Source organism: Magnolia sinica, chromosome 18 (genome assembly GCF_029962835.1).
Source record: "Magnolia sinica isolate HGM2019 chromosome 18, MsV1, whole genome shotgun sequence".
Taxonomy (NCBI): domain Eukaryota; kingdom Viridiplantae; phylum Streptophyta; class Magnoliopsida; order Magnoliales; family Magnoliaceae; genus Magnolia; species Magnolia sinica.
Window position 1 is genome coordinate 38,195,434 of NC_080590.1, and position 21,696 is coordinate 38,217,129.

Here is a 21,696-nt window from a genome sequence, read left to right on the forward strand (position 1 = left end):
AAATGCAGGGTGCAGGCTTCCAATTTCTAAAAGCTGATTCAAAGGATGACTAACAAAACCAATGGTTGGAAAGCATAGCAATTACCAGCAAGAGCAAGCTAGTTTTTCACCAAAGCATCCTGTTGAGCATTCCCATCTACATCTTATTGGTTGTTCACATCCCAAAAGTAGTTATTAATTGCATAGAAGCCTCGTTTACAAATATCTCTTGGGAAGCATTAAGAGAAGGAAACAGAAGACACTGAATATCATGGAATATGATCTTTTTTCCAAAGTTCGAACGGGACCTATGTATGCAGGGTGGCAGATGTCATGCAGAGATTCACATTGAAGCTAGGTTAGGCTTTGATCTCATTTGGGTCCATTTGAACCATGGTTCTGAATGTCGGTATCGGTAGGTGTATCGGCCCGACGAAAAAATGACACAATATGGCGTCGCATATTGGTATCGGCCCATATCGATAAGAATTTTTTTAAGCAAAAACGTGGGGTGGGGAGGTGATTTGTGATATTCAAAGATCTATCATTTTATTGTATTTTGACCATGTATTCAATGGTGTATCGGTCCATTCTTTGATGAGAATGATGTCTGTCAATTTGATTTGTTGAAGGTCAACTAAATGGGCTATAATTACACACAAATCAAGCATGATTTGGTAAACAGTGGCCCATTACATTGACATACAACAAAAAGTAGATGACAATATAAAAAAAGAAAGTAAAGGTTTACCCTTCTTTCCGATTTTTCCCCTAATGGTCCACTTTGTTTCGATTTGTTGAATCACATTCAAATCATTTGTTTTGATCCCAAAATAGGTCTATATCTAGCCTAAAATGAATTTTTAAGCTTCTTCCATGATTTAAATGAAAAAAAAAAAAATTCAAAATTGAGCTTTTATGGTCATATCGGCATGTATCGGCCATATATATCCCCAATCAGTGCCAATACGCCCCATATTGGCCGATATGGGTTAGGGTTTTTTTTTTTTTTGTGGATCTGACTGATACTACCCTGTATCGCGTTTCGTCTCATGCCGATACAAAAACAATACGGCTGTATCAGCCAATACGATACCACTATTCATATCCATGATTTGAACAAGGTTCATGCTAGCCAAATATCTTCATAGTGGACACATTTCATCAGCAGGATGCAGGTCAGACAATCCTTTCATGTGCCATAGGGTTCATTCTTGCCTGAATATGCTTCAGGAAAATACTTCATGGCTGGTTGGGTGGGACCTCAATTGTTTTTGCTGCAACAGATGGGGGAAAATGGCCCTTGGATTGAAATGTTGGAAAATAGAGATGCAGCAGATACAAGCTTAACAAGTGCTGAGGTAGCTAGCATTGAGGGCCATTGTGAAACTGAAGCAAAGTGCAGGCCTATTCCGGCAAATGTGCTTCTGGTCCTGAAAGCCAGTGGTGTGCAGTTACTTGAGGATTATGACCATCCCATCTGGATTCCATTTGTAGAGGGGCCCTTTTTGTAAAATCAGCATGGATAAATTTCCCCAGAGGCATGAATCTACACACAGTTGGAGAAAGTTGTTTTTCTATACAATGATCATCATCAACATCTAAGCCTTGTACAAATTAATCCAGGTTGGCTACATGAATCTTGTTCCCACATTCCACCCTATCAAGGGCCAAACCTTCAGTTAGACTAGGTCATCTAGTCTTTTCTTACTAACTCCATCCATGTCCTTTTGAGCCATCCTCTTGCCCTTTTACAGCGTTTTGGCATGCAATGATGCCGGCCATTTTTTTAAAAGGATAATGCCGCCCAAATTTTCAGTATTCATATCAGTTGCTGTGGATGACCAGGTAAAAGACATGAGGGTGGCCCTGCCATCCAAGTGCTAATGCTGCTTTGAAGAAGGTAGCATATCCTGTCAAGGCTTAGATCACCTCCATGTGGAAGGAGGCTGGCCAGTAAGGTATGGCCCTTCTTCAGCCAAGCCATCAATGTTGCCTTAATTACAAATTAGTTCCTTCATTGGATTGCTAGAGCTGTTTGCTATAGCAGGTGACAACAGACAATCTAAGATCTTACAAGGGCCCTTGCCAGGATCCATCTGTTGGGAATTATGCCGAGCTCAGAATGAGAGTAGATTCGAAGATAGGAAGACTCTAGCAGCTAGAATTACATAAATGGTTATAGGCTGGGCATTATGTGTAGATAAAAAATTCAGGTTTGGTGAATTAATTGTGGTAAGATCGACTGAAAATAGCATCAGTCAGGTTAGAACGACTGAAAATAGCATCAGTCAGGTTTGGTGAATTAATTGTGGTAAGATCGACTGAAAATAGCATCAGTCAGGTTAGAACCCCCAAAAGTTCATGTCAATGGGTCGTCGAGAGGTAACTCAGTTCGAGTGTTGCTGCCAAGACTACAAGGGTGATTTCTTTTTTGAATTTCACAACAATAATGGGATGGCTTCTAACATTGTAATGGAAATCTGAGCCATCTATGATAAGCTGATGATGTGCAGGAGCTTGAGGCTGACAGATGTTCTGGTTGAGAGAGATTCCCAACTTCTTGTGGAAGGGTTATGCCTTTGGAGCCAAGGGGGCGTGGCTGGAGTTGGCTGGAGCGGCAATGGTGGGAGAGATATCCAGAGAATCCTTCAAGACCTGGATGCTCAAGTTAGACACATGCATAGGGAGGGCAACAACATGGTGGATTTTCTAGCTAGGAGGGGGAGCAGTTTTCCAGTCGACTACAGAAATGCCCAGGGAAGACAGGCTTATTCCACATTGAGAAAGTGGGAATGGTGATCTTGAGAATACTCTCAAGGGCACCCTATCTTGCTATGTCAGTTTGGGAAAGGTTTTTTGCTCTTGTTTTCATTTTCTCTGATTTTACATTTTTGTGCTGAGGTTGGTTTATTTGGTCGTTCTTTCTTAGCTGCCAAGTTTGAGCTACTGGTTTATTTTGGTGTCTTTTGCCCCCATTTTTTCCTGTTCTGGCGCCTTCTATTTTGTGGTGGCCCTATTCTTTGTTTGTATACATTTGCTAGGTGGGGCTGTGTCCCCCTGATAGCTGTAATTTTCCTGTCAAGTCAATAAAATGACAGGTGGTGTGCTCCCACATTTCTCCAAGACATAAAACTACTAACAATATGCATGAAAATAATCATCATTTCTCATTACCAAAATCAGCTAAGACCAGAATTCGAGAATCAACAAGTAGAAATTAATTTTTTTTAATGAAAAATTACCCTGAAGAACGAATTCCGTGCTTGGACATGATGCTTGAGCTTGTGCCAACTTTACTTGGGCTTCACTCAAGGATTCAACAGATTGCTATCATCTGGATGAGCATACAGAATTTCGATAGGAAAAAAATGAAACAGTTAAAATTTTGAGAAATCTGAAGAACACATGATGTGGGACTTGGAAATTAAATATGATATGCAAGATTTCAGACTTTAGATCATACTAATTTAGAAACATTCACAAAAAATCCCACATCCCACATAAACTCAAGCATTCAACAAGGGAGATCTACAAGGGTCCAGGCCCACACATGTCAGGGCTAGATCAATTAAAATTATAGACCAAACAATGATCAAAGGAGAGTAGATTCATCCGCACATGCAAATGATTATTTTCCCAATCCAAGGGATTCACATGTTTCAATTCGGGAAGCCCTAGGATTATAAAAGGGGAATAAAACTTGGGATTTAGGATAATCTAGGGTTAAGGTTAGGGAAATAAGGTAAGAGAGGAGTGAAAGAGAGGAAAGAGAGAACCTGGGATCAGTCAACGCGTGTGGGACAACAAGCAGGCCTGACGCACATGCGTGGATTGTGGCCCGCACGTGTGTGGGGCCCAGGAACCCAAAAAGGGTCAGCAAGGGGTTGGTCGGCCAGGGATGGGCCACCCACACACCAATTTTCAGATCGAACTAATGACTGGTTTGAGTACGGTGCTCCGACGAAGTTTCAGGCCTCTTGCAGGGCCTGATTCTGGAAGTCTGCCGTAGAGAAGGATTAGCTGCAAAATAATGGTGAATTTGAAAGTTGGATGGCCGTAGGAGAAGATGAATATGGATGGTAGGAGGTGGGGGTGATTTGAGATAGGTGTAGCTTCACACCACGATAGTAGCCCTTCGAAGAAGGGAGGGTTTCGCACCCAATTAGGTTTTCATAACTCAGAGAGGAGCAGGAAAACGCAGAAATTTTATTCAATCTTTAATAATTAAAATAAAAAATAAAAACCTACAAGGGGTTGCCTATTTATAAGAAAAACATATACCTCAGAAGCCGCGCCATGTGCGCATACTATTACTTAAAGATGAAGTAATAAAAAATAACAACTAATCAATGCAATTTAAACCGTTCATGATATTCCTAATAACGGTAATAAGCAAAACTCAAAGCCTCAGGTCACCTAGGGTAGTGGGCCACGATCATGAGATTCGATGATGGGATCCACATGATGATCGGATCCACCCCAAGGAACCAAAACACAATCCTCTAACTAGGAGGCCCTCTATAGATGTCGTCATCGATCCAAATCGAAGGTAGGCCCCCCTTGCGTAAGTGCGTAAGGGGAGGCGTGCATGTGCGCTAGATGTCCCCATCAACTCTCCCCGGTTACGAAGATTTCACCATTGGCGAAACAAAACACCTGAACCGCTCTAAGATATTAGGATCAAGTCTCTGAAGCTCCTCCTCAGTAAGCCACGTACTGTCTGAAGTTAAGCGTGACTTCCACTTGACCAAGAACTTTTAAAATCCGCCATCTGACGTCGATATTATCTAATAGTCCAGAATATCATTTATCTCCTCTCTGGGTGTGGAAATGATAGGTATGGGAGGTAGAGGCTAAGAAGATGGGTCGAGAGGGGGCCATGGATCAAGAGAAAGGTCTGAGGAATCAGGATGGTTAGGCGATAGGCTAGACAATGTATCAGTAGTCCCCTAAAATGCAACTAGATCCTCCACATTGAATGTGGAACTAATTCTCATGGAAGGTGGAAGATCTACCACATACACATTAAGACCGTTTCGTTTTATAATTTTGAATGGTCCAGCACTACGCGCGTGTAATTTATGAACGGCTCCCTAAGTATACCGCTCTGGCCTGATGCAGACCATCACAGAGTCCCCTAGATTGAATTCCTTGAATCGTTTATGTTGGTCAGCAAAAATTTTGTAATGTTCAGTACTAGTATTGATCTTTTTATGCAATGAATGAATGTGATGTGCAAAGGACTCTGCAGACTCTGATGGCCCATGGAACAGGAACATAGAAACAAGATCAATAGGTTTCCTAGGTTTATAACCATTAACGACTTCAAAAGGACTTAAACCTATTGATCTATTAACAGAACTATTAAATGAAAACTTAGCGATAGGTAGTGCAGTGTCCCACGTCCTGGTGTACTCTCCCACTAAACACCTAAGCAAATTTCCTAGACTCCTACTGACCACCTCAGACAAGTTTGGTAGAGTCGCCCCAGGGACTAAATTAATGGCGTGTTATATATCTCTCATTAGGGGAAGCTCATCGGGTAGATCATCAGGAAAGACATCACGAAACTCATCCATTACTGGAATGACCTCAATGGGTAACTCTGCACTATCCTCTGGTGCACTTTCCCTAGCCACAAGAGCGTACACCATCGAGTCCGACTCAGTCTCTTACTCAAAGTCTTTGGTATTTATGATATGGAGAGGCTTAGACATTGACTTCGATTCCTCAACCAACCTCAAGTGATAAGAGAAATGGAGATATTTTTGCTTAAGAGTTTCTTTCATTTTTCCCCAATGGACTATTGGAGGTTCCCTCAACCTCAATTTCTTTCGCTCCACAGTAGTCCAAAACCTCTTTGTTTGGCCTACAAGCTTCATCTTAGCAAATCGGACTCGACGAGCATCCGACATGTCATACCACTCAAAATAGTGGTTCATATCCACCAACCAATGTAGAAAAGCTTTATGGCCCAAGTGGCCATTAAACATAGGGGGCGTCTACTCAACTCCCTTGAGGAGTTGCACATCTAGGTTATAATGATCATGATGCCCCTCACAGGGTGGGTGCACGGGTGCGTGCCCATGTTTGTTTCTTTGGCCACCTCCATTCTCTTGTCTATCCTCCTAACCATCTGCCTGAGATTAGACATCTTCCCCAATGACGGGGTTTGCCCAGGCGTAGGTCTCCAGTTGGATAACGCGCACATTAAGCTGATCCCAGCATTGGTCAATACGTTGTTCCAAGCGCCTACCCAAAGACTCAAGCTATCGGGTTATGTTATCCATTGACTCTTGTAATTGGTTAATGTGTAGCGCAGGGTACAATCCAAAACAGCGACCAGTACGTGTGGGTATATAACTACCCACTCAACTCAAAGGTCCTCTAATGTAACTATATGCGTCTACATATGACTAAATGCTCCTATAGGACTATATGAGGGAAACTACACAACACTCCTAAAATTCCAGCAACATAACTGTCCAAACAATTTGTTAACAGAAAATTCAGCAATGAAAATTGAGAAATTTCTAACAATAGAAAATTCAACAGTCTATGTTGTGAATGGTGGGTCCTAAACAACCCTATATGATGAAATTTAATGCAAAATAAACGCGAGTAAACTAAACCCTAAACATGTAATGCAATCCCCTATGAAAAACCTAAGCCCTGATATCAAATTTGATGCAGGACTTGGAAATTAAATATGATACGCAAGACTTCAGACTTTAGATCATACTAATTTAGAAACATTCACAAAAAATCCCACATCCCACATAAACTCAAGCATTCAACAAGGGAGATCTACAAGGGTCCAAGCCTACACATGATAGGGCTGAATCAATTGAAACTATAGACCAAACAATGATCAAAAGAGAGTAGATTCATCCACACATGCAAAGGATTATTTCCCCAATCCAAGGGATTCATATGTTTCAATTCGGGAAGCTCTAGAGTTATAAAAGGGAAAAGGAACTTGGGATTTAGGATAATCTAGGGTTAGGGTTAGGGTTAGGGAAATATGGTGAGAGAGGAGTGAAAGAGAGGAAAGAGAGAACCTAGGATCAGTCCACGCGTGTAGGACAGCAAGTGGGCCTGACGCACGTGCGTGGATTGTGGCCCGCACGTGTGTAGGGCCCACGAACCCAAAAAGGGTCAGCAAGGGATTGGTCAGCTAGGGATGGGCCACCCACACACCAATTTTTAGATCAAACGGATGACTGGTTTGAGCACGATGCTCCGCCGAAGTTTCAGCCCTCCTGCAGGACCTAATTCTGGAAGTCTGTTGTAGAGAAAGATTGACTGTAAAATAATGGTGTATTTGAAGGTTAGATGACTGTAAGAGAAGATGAATATGGATGGTAGGAGGTGGGGGTGATTTGAGATGGATGTGGCTTCGCACTACGGTAGTGGTCATTCGAAGAAAGGAGGGTTTCGCACCCAATTAAGTTTTCATAACTTAGAGAGGAGCAGGAAAAGGCAGAAATTTTATTCAATCTTCATTGAAAAAAAAAACCCTACAAGGGGTCACCTATTTATAAGAAAAATCTACACCCCAAAAGTCGCGCCATGTGCGCATACTATTACTTAAAGACGAAGTAATAAAAAATAACAACTAATCAATGTAATCTAAACCGTTCATGATGTTCCTAATAACGGTAACAAGCAAAACTCAAAGCCTTAGGTTACCTAGGGTAGTGGGCCACGATCATGAGATCCAATGATGGGATCCACATGATGATCGGGTCCACCCCAAGAAACCAAAACACAGTTTTCTAAGTAGGAGGCCCTCCATGGATGTCGTCATCGATCCAGATCGAAGGTAGGGCCCTCCTTGCGTACGTGCATAAGGGGGGCGTGCGTGTGTGCGAGATGTCCCCATCAACACAAGCCCACGAAAAAGAATCTTCAAAAGAAAAGAGGAAAAGGTTGAATCAAGAGGAAGAAACAACTAACAGTTTAAGAACAATCCTTAGAAATTCTAAGAAATAAAGAACCATAACATTTTGTTAATAACATTCTACTACATATGATTGAAGTTTTAATTTACTGAAAATTTTCATTCAGTATATTTCCTAATGCAATTCAACAAATTCTTTGAATTTTCTAAAGGACCATACAGATGGATGTCACAATGACCAAAATGTCATTGGTGAGTTTCGTTTTTTCTTTGTTTCAAGTGGTGTGGTATAACGTCATAGGGCTGGCATGGTTGGTGTAATACATCCAGCCTGTCCAAAAGGCACACCTCACCGTGATAATCACGTGCCCTAAATACCAGACTGATCCAATCATCACGTGGGCCAGAACATGAATTGGAGATTTTTGGGAGGTAGATGCTATTTTCTATGATGTGCCCACCTTATGATTGGATCAGCCTGATTTTTTGGTCTCACAATAATCATGATGGGTCTGCCTGTTTGAAAAGATCGGATGTCATGAACAAATGATATGTGCCCCGCAATGCTTGGGCCACATTTCTTGAAAGAAAATAAATGAAGAGCATTTTGTCAATTGCCCTCCATCCACACTGCATCCGTATCCTTTTGAAAATTCAAAATGGTCAAGGTCTTTTTCTGTTAATTGAGGTTTTATTACAATCTTTTATTATTTATAAATAAATAAATAAATAAATAAATAAGGAAGAAGAAGAAGAAGTCCCAATTCAATTTATATTATAATCTATTGTTAACTTGAATTTCCATGTTTGAGCTTTTAGGGTATCGGAGGATAAATAAAATCAAAGACAAGAAACAGAAGCACACCAGGGCATCTCAAATCATGGAAGAACTAGTATCCGGTGCATCTATCTGGGAGTATGACAACAATGGGAGGAAACCTCAACCTGATACACAGGTCACCAAACTGAAAATAGACGAAGAGCCTCCTCACACATCTCAAAGTCTGACTCCAAAAGAAAATAATGATTCCCAAGGTGGTCCTAAAAATGCAGCTAAGAAGGAAGAAGAAGGAGGTAATGCAAAGGAGGCTAACATTGCACAATACCTTCAGGTTTTCAGTTTGTGCAAGCAAGGCTCATTGTCAATCATCCAAAATGTTGCTATTTTGGTACATCCATATAAAATCTCCAACATTGAAAATTTTGATAACTTTTGATCAGTGGGTGATAAAGAAATGGTTAAGAATAAGATATAGAAATGGACCACTAAATTGACAAAAGACAAAATATTGCATGCTGAAGATCTTGCAATCAGGGTGATTTTTGGTGCATGGACCATCCATGGGGAGTCCCAGCATACCAAGATTTTGGATCATTGAATTGTGTTAGTGTTATATACACATATATACCCATGTACATAAAAATATATACAATACAATACATATATGTTGTAATTTATGTATGTATATCTAATTATCTATACATACATACATACATATAAATGTGTGTGTGTGTGCACACATACATACATATATGCATACATACATACGTGTGTGTGTGTGTGTGTGTGTGTGTGTGTGGTTTTGCTAGCGTCCCCACCTTGATGGGAACTTTAGCAACAACCCTGATGCATTTAAATGGCACATGGACTAACCCATCATCGATATGAAGCGAATATTCATTCATACAGCTAGGAGCAAGCCATAGTGTGAAAATCACGCTAATGAGATGATCCCAAGCATCTGATCAATATCATAAAAAGACAATTACGATTGAGCAGAGAAACTAGAAAGCTCCAATCATCATCTTGAAACATCTAGTAGATAGATCCCACTCTATATTGTTGATGATTCCAAACTAGTACTCTGGTTAGATGATTCTAACCATGTGATCTATGGCTCATGAATAATAGATGGTTGTAAAAAATCGGCCCTCTTCAAAGGGTTAGGATCATCCGATCGGCATGATTTTGTGTCATTGCTTGCTCCAATTAATACTACTGAATGAACTGTCCTGACTCGAGATCGATGATTGGATGTCCCACATGTCATTCAAAAGGTTAGGGGTTGTTGCTAACATCCCCTAGAGCTGGGGATGGGGTTTCATGCCAATTTGTCACATGTGCAAGGCATTTGAGCCGACCACAAGTTTGGCTACATCATCAAGGTCTAAAAGAGGAAACAAGGTTGTTTCGTACCATTGAAGTCAACGGTCAGCCACACCAACAAGATGTGGGAGAAAATTAGGTTGTTTTACAATGATCCAGACGTGTCATGGCTATCATGGGCTGCAGTCAACCCCATGCTTAAGCGCATTACTTTATAGATTGATGTTGAGTCTTAGATGCCCTCCTATGCACAATAAGATGTGATTTAAACAACTAAACAAAAATCAAAATATGCGAGTGTATAACTAGAAGCCTGAACTTTCATCGATGGAATGCGCAAAGTTAAGTTTTCATTATGTTAACAGGGATGAGGGATACACCAATTTTACTTGCGGCAAAGATGGGGGTGACAGAAGTGGTGGAGAAAATCTTGGAAGTTTTCCCAGTTGCAATACAAGATATGAATGATGAGCAGAAGAACATAGTGTTGTTGGCAGTGGAGAATAGGCAACCCCAAGTGTACCAACTTTTGCTAAAGAGGAAGCTTTTGCAAGAGACTGCGTTTAAAAAAGTGGACCATAAGGGGAACGGCGCCCTTCATCTAGCTGCGACGCTAGGCCAAAATCAGCCCAAGCTTATTCCTAGTGCCGCTCTTCGCAAAAATCGACCCTGGCATATTCCTGGTGCCGCTCTTCAATTGCATTGGGAGATCAAGTGGTACAAGGTGCAATCTCTCTCTCTCTCTCTCTCTCTCTCTCTCTCTCTCTCTCTCACACACACACACAGCATGTTTGATTTTTTAGAGTAAAGGTAAATGCATGGGTAATGGGCAATAATTATTTCCCTATATAATTACCGCACCGTTCCCTATGGTTAATTTAGCTCTTACATTTTCTAACGCCAAAACCGAGGATGTTGCCAAATATATGTGGGGCCCACCGTGATGTATGTAGATTATCCACACCGTTCATCCATCATGCCTAATGAATTTAGGGCATGAGCCAAAAAATGAGGTAGATTCAAAGTTCAAGTGGACCACACCGTAGTAAAAATGGATTCGAACACTCACCGTTAAAAACTTCTTAGGCCCACTGTTTACTTTGGTGTGGGCCACTTGAATGTTAGATTTGCCTCATTCTTCGGCTCATGTGTCAAAATGTTTTGGTGAAATGGATGGACGACACAGATATGTCGTATACATGATGATGGGGCCCACAAATTTATGTCAGTCATTTTGGACCATTTTTCGAAGCAAGAATACTGTCGTAATTTCAAACAGGTGAAATTGTAATAATTGGCAATTCACGGGGCATTTACACTAAATTTGGAAAATCAAACAGGCCTATAGAGAAACTCTCAAGTCCAACCAGTTGGGATGTACAACCACTTCGGTTATTGGGGATCAATTTATGTTATTGCCAGTGATAAATAAAGGGAGGGAATAAATAGAGTTAAAAAGGTAATAATAAATGCAAGCATGCATGGTATTATTTTTCAAATAATTAAATAACTCATTTCCACCTAGTATTTATGAGCATTAATTCAAATTAGCAAAATCTAAACTAGTTAGACCTAATGTATACTCCAACCGGTTGGACTATATATAGAAATAAATTTAAAAAGAAATCTGTAGAAAGAGTGGAAAGAAAGAGTAGAGAGGGAGAGAGAAGAGAGGTTAGGGCAACTTGATATGTTATGTATGTTGGTCTTTTGGCTAATTCACACACACACACACACACACACACACACACACACACACACACACAAGCTTTAGAGAAACATATAATGCTGCACGAGAATATAAAGCATTCATACACACAAAAACATAATTACATTTCCACACTCCCTCTAAAGTTGGAACATCAATATCAATCATGCCAGGATATAAGATTTTCGACATGTAGCTTGAACTTTCGTTGTTCGTTGAATCCTTTCTTCAAATAGGAGGCTATAACCAAACTTGACAACCATCAAGTCACCAACTCATCATTCACATGCAAAATCTTCCCACAAATACATGCAACATTACACAATAAATGAGTAAACTACATTCACAACACTTGAGAAGATACACACACAATGGCATGTGCAACATGTATGCAACACTATGTCAGTGAATTACACCCACAACTCAACAAAGTCTTAATAAAGGAAGAAATTGTGAATGGAAAAGGAAAACTCCACTACTAGTTGAAGTCCTCCATGTCAAGTTGGGTCAAGCATTACGTCAAACAGTTTGTGTGTGTAGTACCTCTAAGCATGGAACGAGAACTCCAATGACACAATCACCATCTTCATCATGATTACACATCTCATTTCATAGCCTCATAACATCAGAACCTGAATGCATAAAGAAATTCCAGCCAAACCAAAAAAAAAAGGGGGTTGACAGCACCCATTTCTCACAAAAAACATTATAGCACACCCAAATTTTGACACAACTTCATTATTCTTGCTTCTAGTGATTGCACCTAATCAATCGTACTTGCTTCATGTGAAAAATCTGCCCCCCAAAAAAAAAACCCTTTAAAAAACAGCACAGATAGAAAACCGAAATCTGAACTTTTTCCAACTTCTCTATTTGTGCTGAAACACCAAGAAAAAAATAAAAACTCTTCTAAAAATTGCAGAAAAATCACCAATATTCTTTTAAAATTATTATCTTTTAGATCCCATAATTTTTTGCTTCAAAGGACTGCCTAGCCATATCCTACTGACATCATTCGTACGTACATATGATGTCGGCACTAGGCCCCATAATCGTAGGTTGTGATTAGGTCCACAAACCACTCTAATGTCAAGCAAAAGTAGATTCAAAAAGAAATTTGTTAAAAATAATAATAATAAAATTTTTTTTTTTTTTTTAAAAAAAAAAAGAGTGGAAGAGAAAGGGTAGAGAGAGAGAGAGAGAGAGAGAGAGAGAGACGTTAGGGCAACTCGTTGTGTTGTGCATGTTAATCTCTCTCTCTCTCTCTCTCTCTCTCTCTCACTCTCTCTCTCACACACACACACACACACAGAAACAAACACAATTATATGTATTTCCACTATGTGTGTGTGTGTGTGTGTGTGTGTGTGTGTGATTTCCCATACCCACTATTTCTTGTGTCTGGCCGCTTAAATCTTGGACTTGCCTATTTTCCAAGCTCTCATCCTAACGCGAGCTGGTAAAACTGATGGACAGATTGGATTTCACACAAACATCATGGTGGGTCCCAGGGAGCTTTGGGGTATAGGAATTCACGTCTGTAAGGCCAAGAGCCCTACCAATCAGCTTATTTAGTTCAATATTATTTTTTAAATATATTTAACTTGGAGAATGAATTTCCTATTGGTATCGTGGACCTTTTCTTAGTATCATTTTTCTCATACCAATTAGATATGCATGATCAATACAACAACACTAGTTTTGGTGAATGGCATGTTTAACCTACTTGATTAATGGCCCTGATCTCTGACACATGTCCACTCTTATCCTTAGCACATCTTCCACCCCTAGATTCATGACCCGTTGTGACATAGGAGTGCATAGTGAAAATGGAAGAGGAAGAGATCACCATCTTCTTCTTCTTCTAACATAAATCCTTGAATCCACAAGCCAAAAAGAAAACCCCACTTAAAAAGAGAACAAATTTGATAATAATTGATTAATTTTGTTTACAATGTCATTAACGTGACTTATATAAGTCCTACAATCGTAACTTTCCCAAAATGGTAAATTTTCAAAAACATTCTAGAGAGAGTAAGATGTCTAATCCTACCAAACTCTCCACTAAGACTCGAAACAAAGATTTTAGGTGTTTACAAGACTCTTCAAGCTTTTTTCTTTCTTTTTTTTTTATAAAGTGACTTACTATACATATTAAATTTTTAACCAATCACAAGGTAATGGCTGCCAGACACTATACTTTGTGTTAGACCCTAGATTGAACTTTCTAGTCCTATTTCTTTCGATCCTAGCTGTCCATGGGATTGTCCTTGACTTTGTCTTAAAAGAAAACAATGCATTGAAAATGAGGTAGCCACCTGGTTTTAGTTTATGAGATGCTAATTAAATTTAGTGGCATGTAAAAATAATATCATACACCAAAATACAATGTTGTTGTCATTGGTTTTGTGGCTGTTCTGTTTCTGGTTGCATTTTAAGCTAAAAATTGTGTTTCTCTAATAAATGAACCAGTTCATCAAGGACTCGATGCCTCGCCATTTCTTCCCACACCACAACAATGATGGTCAGACCCCCAAGGAGATATTCACCGAGACGCATGAAGATCTAGTCATAAAAGGTGGTGCATGGCTAACCAACACATCCCAGTCATGCTCGGTCGTGGCGGCTCTCATTGCCACCGTTGCTTTCGCAACTGCAGCGACTGTACCTGGAGGTGTTCAAGAAGAAAATGGCAGGCCCACACTTGTAGGCGAGCTAGCATTCAAAGTGTATGCCATCTCCTCACTAATCGCGTTATGCTTATCCATCACCTCGATTGTGATGTTCTTGGCAATTCTCACTTCTAGATACCAAGAGAAAGATTTTGCGAGGGACTTGCCAATAAAGATGATAAGGGGACTCACCTCTCTCTTCCTCTCGATCATTTCCATGCTAGTTTCCTTCTGCGCCGGCCATTTCTTTGTGCTCGAAGACAAGATAAAGTACGCAGCCTATCCCGCGTACATAATCACATGTTTGCCTGTCACATTCTTAGCACTAGCACAGTTTTCACTCTATATCGATCTCCTCAGGTCAATCTTCACACGTGTTCCACAACGCACACACAAGATAGTTTCTTTCTAGCTCATCACCTCGTGTCCCTGTATTTGTGCCTAAGCTATGAAAAACACTTAATGGTCTGCCCACCTGCATCCAAGCATACATATGGCATGTGTTTGTGTGAGTTCCGAACTTTTCGCCAGGTGAGCCGCAACGTTTATGTCTTTTGGCAGAGAATTTAGGCTGCTTAACTCCTCAGGTGGGCTACACTGTAACATTTTTTTTGAATGATTCTACAGTGTAAAATATAAATGGACGGCTACAAAAGAAAATGTTTGCACTGTGCATTGGTTTCAAACATTGTGGCCCCGGATTTATGTGCCAAAAGATCTAATCAATGTGACCCACCAGATAGAATGCTTGGATCTGGCATATATTAGGCATATTGACAACTGTTTCAATGTAGATGGCTCATGAAATTTGGTTTTTTTTTTTTTTTTTTTTTTTTTTTTGAAAAGTTTGAAATGTGTGTGGATGTTGGGTTCCATGGCCCTGCGTTGTAACTTGAGATTGTTTTGGTTGTTTGGTTTGCTTCACTGCAGCCAATGTATGGATGTAGGTTACTCTTTACCAGCTTGAAATGTAGAATTAGCGGATGATTTTCCTGAGAATCATTATCCAAGTTATAGTATGTTACAGTTGTGTGAGTAGATAAACAAACTCATGTAAATAAGATACCACATGGGTTGGTATAGTTTTAGTCTGATTTGATTTTGCACAAGGGGGAATGATCACAATCGTTGGAATGTATGGTAATAACTGTGTGTTTAGGCTGTTTGGTGCCAACTTGTGATGTTTACATGCAATCCAAACTGTGAATCTGGTGCACCTCCTCACGTTAAACATATGGACAACAAGCCATTCTGATCCAAATCTCAGGTGGCACACATCACTGGGAACAATGCACGATCATGTCTAAAACCTATATCTTTGCATGGTGTGTTCCACCTGACTTGCTGTGTCCCTTCGTCCTGTTGGGGCTCAGCCAATGCATGGATTGGGTGGCATCTACAAGATAGGCGAAGCATCCCTCTCCCCAATGTCCATCAATGTTCCCTTTTGTGTGATCCACTTGAGTTATTATCAATATGAATCTTAGGATCTAGGTTTGAAGGTGGGGTGGGGTGTCAAGGTCATGTAATGGAAGGTTTGGATGTCACTCACACATCAGCATTGATCCCACACAGCTCAAACAAATGGTAATTACCACACATTCAAACGCATGTGCCCATTTCCCTTGCATAAGTGTTAACACAAGATACTCCATTGTGGAAAACTATATGATATTTCATTGAGAATGAGTGGAGATTGAGCAATCGGTTGGATATGTTCATGGTGTGGTATTTGCACGGAGGCCCACAAAATGTGTGTTGGACCTATTGAACAACTATAGATCAATGAATTGATTGTCCAAGGGCATCAATGCAACTAGGAACATTGTAACTTTTAGTGCTCTAAGAGCACTGGAGCATTTCTTCATATCTTTTCCTTTTTCAAAAAAATAAAATAAAATAAAATAAAATCAGCCTTAGGAAAGGAAATAAAAGAAATGGGAAAAGGAGATAAGTGAAATATGCACTTTACTTTCTTCTTCTTCTTCTTTTTCTTCTTCTTCGTTTTTTGAAAGGTTCACTTTACTTAGAAATGTAGGATGCAGGCTTCCAACTTCCACAAGGTGATTCAAAGGATAACTTGCAAAATCTATGGTTGGAAAGAGAAGCTATGATCCTCAAGGGCAAGCTAGTTTTGTTCTAAAGCATCCCCTTGAGCACTCCCATCCACATCTCACAGTTGTTCACGTCCCAAAAGTAATTATTAATTTCATGGAAGCTTTGTTTGCAAATTTCTTTTGGTAAGCATCAAGAGAAAGACATAAAAGATACTTAATATCAAGGAAGAGGATGTGCTTTCCAAAGTGGGAAGGGACCTAGACATCCACAATGGCAGACATCATGCAAAGCTTCATATTGAAGCTAGGTTGTGATTTGATCTTGTCTATGTCTATTTAGATAAGGTTCATGCTAGCAAAATATCTTCCTGGTGGCCATATTTCATCAGCAGGATGATTCTTTCATGCGGCATAGTGTTCATTCTTGCCTTGATATTCGTCAGGTTGGGTGGGGCCTCATCAGTTTTTGATGCAACGGATGTGAAAATGGCCCTCTGATTGAAATGTTGGAAAATAGACATGCAGAGGATACAAGCTTAACAATTGCTGAGGTAACGAACATTGAGGGCAATTTCGAAATTGAAGCAAAGTGCAGGCCTATTCCGTCTAATGTGTTTCATGTCCCGATTGCTAGTGGTGTGTGGATACTTGAGTATGATGACCATCCCATCTGGATTCCATTTGTTGAGGGCTCCTTTTCTGTGAAATGAGCATGGAAAAAACCTCCAAAGGCATGAATCTACTCACAGTTGAGCAAGGTTGTTTTGGTATGCAATGGTCATCATCAACATCTATGCCTTACCCCAATTAATTGGGGTTGGCTACATGAATCCTGTTCCGGCCTTCCATTCTATCAAGGACCAGACCTTCGGTTAGACCATAGGTCATCAAGTCTTTTCTTACCACCTCCATCCATGTCCTTTTGGGCCACCCTCTTGCTCTTTTAGAGCCTTTTGGCATGCTATGATGCTGCCCAAAATTTCAGTATTCATATGAAAATTATGGCACAAATCAGTGCATGTGTATGACCGGGTAAAAGACACAAGGGTGGCCAAGCCATCCAAGTGTGAATGCTGCTTTGAAGAAGGTAGTGTACCCTGCCAAGGCTTAGATCACCTAGTTATGGAAGGGGGCTGGCCGGAAAGGTATGGTCCTTCAGCCAAGCCTTCAGTGTTGCCTTAATTACTAATTAGTTCATTCATCAGAGATTGCTTGAGCAATTTTCTATAGCAGATGACATCAATCAATTTAAGATCTTAAAAGGGCTGTTACCAGGATCCATCTGTTGGGAATTATGCCGTGCTCAAACTGAGAGCAAATTCAAAGGTAGGAAGACTCTATTGCTAGAATTATGTAGATGGTTATAGGCTGGGCTAATGCAGTGTACGTGGATAAATAATTCAAGGAGCAGGCTGGGTTTGATGAATTAATTGCACTGAGATTGATCGAAATTAGCATCAGTTAGGTTAGAAAGATCATTATCATTCCCCCCAAACGTTAATGTCGATGGGTTGTCAAGAGATAACTCAGTTCGAGTGTTGATGCCGAGACTATAAGGGTGATGTCTTCTTCGCATTTCACAACTTTCATGGCATGACTTCTAACATGTATCGAAAATCTGGGCCATCTATGATCGGCTGATGATGTGCAAGAGCTTGGGGCTGTCAGGTGTTCTTGTTGAGAGCAATTCCCAACTTGTTGTGGAAGGGTTATGCTCTAGAGCCAAAGGACCATGGCTGGAGTGCCACTGGTGGGGAGAGATCCAGAGAGTCCTTCAAGACATGGACAGTCAAATTAGAAAAATGGATTGGGAGAGCAACAACATGGCAGATTTCCTAGCTAGTACGGGGAGCGGTTTTCCAGTCGACTAGAGAAATGCCCAAGGAAGACAGAGGCTTAATCCTGATGGTCAAAGTCGGAACGGTGAACTTGTGAATGCTCTCAAAGGCACCCTATCTTGCGATGTCAGTTCGGGAATGATTTTTTGCTCTTGTTTCAGTTTTCTCTGTTTCTGCATTTTGAGGCTGAGGTTGGTTTTCTATGGTCCCTCTTTCTTAGCGGTCAAGCTTGAGCTACTGGTTTATTTTGGTGTCTCTTGCCCTGTTTTTTAACTACACTGGCCCCTTCTATTTTGTGGTGGCCTCTTCTCCGTTTGTATACATCTCGTTGGGTGGGGCTCTGTCCCCCTGGTAGCTGTAATTTTCCCATCGAGTCAACAAAATTACAGCTGGTGTACTCCCACCTTTCTCTAAAACAAAGAAAACTACTAACAATATGCATGAAATCATCATCATTGCTCATTACCAAAATCAGCTAAGCCAAAAATTCGAGAATCGACAGGTAGAAATTATATATATATATATATATATATATATATATAAGGCATGAAAATTACTGTGATGAAGGCATTTCGCGCCTGGACATGATGCTTGAGCTTGTGCCAGCTTTACTTAGTCTTCACTCTAGGATTCAACAGATGTATTCAAAAAATCAAACCGTTAAAAATCTAAGAAATATGAAGAACACAAACCCTAGAAAAAGAATATTCAAAAGAAAAGAGTAAAAGGTCGAATCGAGAAGAAGAAATAGCTAAGAATTTAAATACAAATCCCTAGAAATTCTGAGAAACCAAAACCATAAAGTAGGATACCTCACCTTGTTGGATTGGATTGAGAGTCAGATAAACAATAACGTTGATTGAATTTCAAATTTACTGAATTTTTTCACTCAAGGCCTGTCTGGATTCAGGGAAAGGAAAAGTGCACATTGTTTCGAATGAAACTCACTTTCACTGTTTATCAAGCAATTGCGGGAATCTGCAGGAAACACCATTTTCAACTTTCTTTGCTGATTTATTTTCCAGCCAACACCCTTACGGAAGAAAATGGGTTTTTAAGGGCCTGTTTGATTTCCCAAATACCCCGTAGATACCTTGTAAATGGGTAATGATTATTTCCTCATTAAGTACTGCTTCGTTCCTGTGCTTTGACTTGACAAAAACAAAAGAGGTGCGGAATATATGTGAGGCCACGGTGATGCCTGTGGCTTATCCACACGGTCCATCCGTTATGGAGCTGAATTTAGGACGCGAGCTGAAAACAACCAAGGCAGTTTCAAAACTAAGGTTCACCACACCAGGAAAGGGAACTGAACAGCTATCGTTAAAATCTTTTTGGTTTAACTTTTTGGGGGCATCATTAAGCGAACACCTATCGGCAAAAAACTACCTGGGTCATTTGAGTGTCGGATTTGCCTCCTTTTTCAGTAAATGCTTCAAAATGTTATAGTAAAAAGAATGGAGGGTGTAAATATAAATATATATGTTAGGGCTCAAAATTTTAAACTAATAGTTTCAAAACTGGTTTTCAAAGCATAAATACTAGCCCATGTTTGTGAAAATGTAATAATTGTTTATTTGTTGGGTATAAAAACATGACCTAAGTCTAAATGTGGGTATAAAAACATGACCTAAGTCTAAATGTGCCACTACGGGTGTACATTGAGTCGAATCGGCTCGAACACTGGTTGACCTCTGCTCGACTCTGCTCGAACACTGGCTGACCTCAGCTCGAACTCGACTCGGCTCAGTCCTCGAGCTTGACTAGCCAGCTCAGCTCGGTTCGGTCAACAGCTTGGGCCAGCTTGGGCCCCGAGCTCGAGCCAAGATCAAGCCGAGTTCGCCATTGAGGCATTTCCACAAACATGTGAACTGCAACTTCAAAAACCCACTGTTTTACAAACAGAGGCAATGGTTTTACAGGTGTTTTATCAAACACCTTCTAAGTAACATAAAAAAATTAAAAAAAATTAAAAAAATTTAAAGAAAAAGAGAAAAAAAAAGTATTTATTTAATGTACATACCTTGCTTGCCACCAGCCACATTTTGTTGAGTCATTTTATCAAACAGTTGGTGAGCAACATCAATGGCAAAGTAACCGAGTCACCAAACTGGTTCGATCCAAGTTCGATTCAAGCTGGATTCGAGCTAGATTTGATTCGAGTCGAGTCGAGCTAGGGCCTGCTCAAACTCGGCTCGAACTCATTTTCGAGCTCAAAATATCAGCTCGAACTCAGCTTCAAACCGAGTCGAATCGATCTTTTTTGATTCGAGTCGAGCGAGCTAACCAAGCTAGCTCGGTTCGTGTACACCCCTATGTGCCATCATCCATCTTCAATCACCCATATACTAAATTTATCATTATGCCAAATGAACCAATGTCCACCTCTTGAGCAGGCCCCACATGTGCTACTATGCTACATGCACTAATAATATGCCACATAACTCCATTGTGTAAAAGCATCCCACATGTGTGTGTAAAAGCATCCCACATGTGTTAATGTGCCACACGTGACACTATTCATTTTATCTTGTGCACCAATGTATTGATGTGCCACATATACCACCAATCATCTTTTCTTGCGTCGAACACGTCCAAAGTACTCAATATGCATTATGATACGTGTCATCTTCAATCACTCCAAATATGTCATGTGCCAACAGCGCTAATATGCACAAATGCTTTCATATAGTTTCAAGTGCCCATGTTGCACAAATGCTTTCATATAGTTTCAAGTGCCCACGTGTCAATGCATGTGCCACACGTGGGACCTTAGTGCTTGAAGCACCTAACATGTACCACAAGTGCCACAATTTAACTTTACATGTCTTACTTGCTCATATGGCCTAATCTCTTGTGCATGATTGTCACAAAGTCTATCATTGCATTGGGAATAATAAAATCACCGATGATCTTCGATCAAATGATATAAATCACTCATTAATTCTCTCTTCGCCACTACTATTGCCCCTTTTATAATCTTTATCACGCCCCAATCTTGAAAATCGGGCTCATAAAATTCTCGATCGCCGAATTTGGTGCCGACAGCCTCCATAGTACCCCATTCTCGGCTCCCGGCGTGCATACACAAGATTCCGATCCTAGGATCCTGCAAGGAGGATTTTTCAATATACATTTTACTTGTAAGAAATATAACCACAAGTATACCCAAATCACAAAGGTAACATCATCATCACATATCCACTAATATAAACATTTGAATATAGTGTTGAAAGGGAAATACATATATCAAAAAAATTAAAGCTCCAAAAGTCAGTTGTACGCTCCAAGTTCGACGTTGTTGTAGCCTAATGCCACTTACATGTATCTATCGTGCATAAGCTTATAAAAAGCTTAGAGGGTGGTGCAAGTGTGTGGGCAGTATATGCGTGCCTAGAATGTAACATCAGAGTAAACGAAAATATTGGT

At 40.2% G+C, this 21,696-nt stretch overlaps 2 protein-coding genes and 1 long non-coding RNA gene across 3 annotated transcripts in view; 2 read left to right on the forward strand and 1 right to left on the reverse strand.

The window, feature by feature from the left end:
* The window catches only part of LOC131232354 (uncharacterized), a 31,791-nt gene extending 22,689 nt beyond the window's left edge, over positions 1-9,102 (forward strand). The window contains exon 7 of the mRNA XM_058228586.1: positions 8,705-9,102. Coding sequence (XP_058084569.1) covers positions 8,705-9,102 — 398 coding nt within the window. The remainder of the gene's footprint in view (positions 1-8,704) is intronic.
* Positions 9,103-10,136: 1,034 nt separating this feature from the next.
* Positions 10,137-15,266, forward strand: LOC131232914 (ankyrin repeat-containing protein ITN1-like). Its single transcript, XM_058229440.1, has 2 exons — positions 10,137-10,716; positions 14,173-15,266. The coding sequence occupies exons 1-2, from the start codon at positions 10,348-10,350 to the stop codon at positions 14,782-14,784; spliced, it is 981 nt and encodes a 326-aa protein (XP_058085423.1). The 5' UTR covers positions 10,137-10,347; the 3' UTR covers positions 14,785-15,266.
* LOC131232915 (uncharacterized) lies at positions 11,895-19,319 on the reverse strand. The gene is made up of 3 exons (XR_009164978.1): positions 19,085-19,319; positions 18,825-18,884; positions 11,895-11,940 (listed from the first exon to the last, which is right to left on the reverse strand). It is a non-coding gene; the product is annotated as an uncharacterized LOC131232915 (long non-coding RNA).
* Between the last annotated feature and the right edge of the window lie 2,377 nt (positions 19,320-21,696).

Coding starts and splice junctions, on each gene's coding strand:
- LOC131232914 (XM_058229440.1), top strand. CDS start 10,348: ATGTTAACAGGGATGAGGGATACACCAATTTTACTTGCGGCAAAGATG. Junction 10,717..14,172: donor GGGAGATCAAGTGGTACAAG/GTGCAATCTCTC, acceptor TAAATGAACCAG/TTCATCAAGGACTCGATGCC.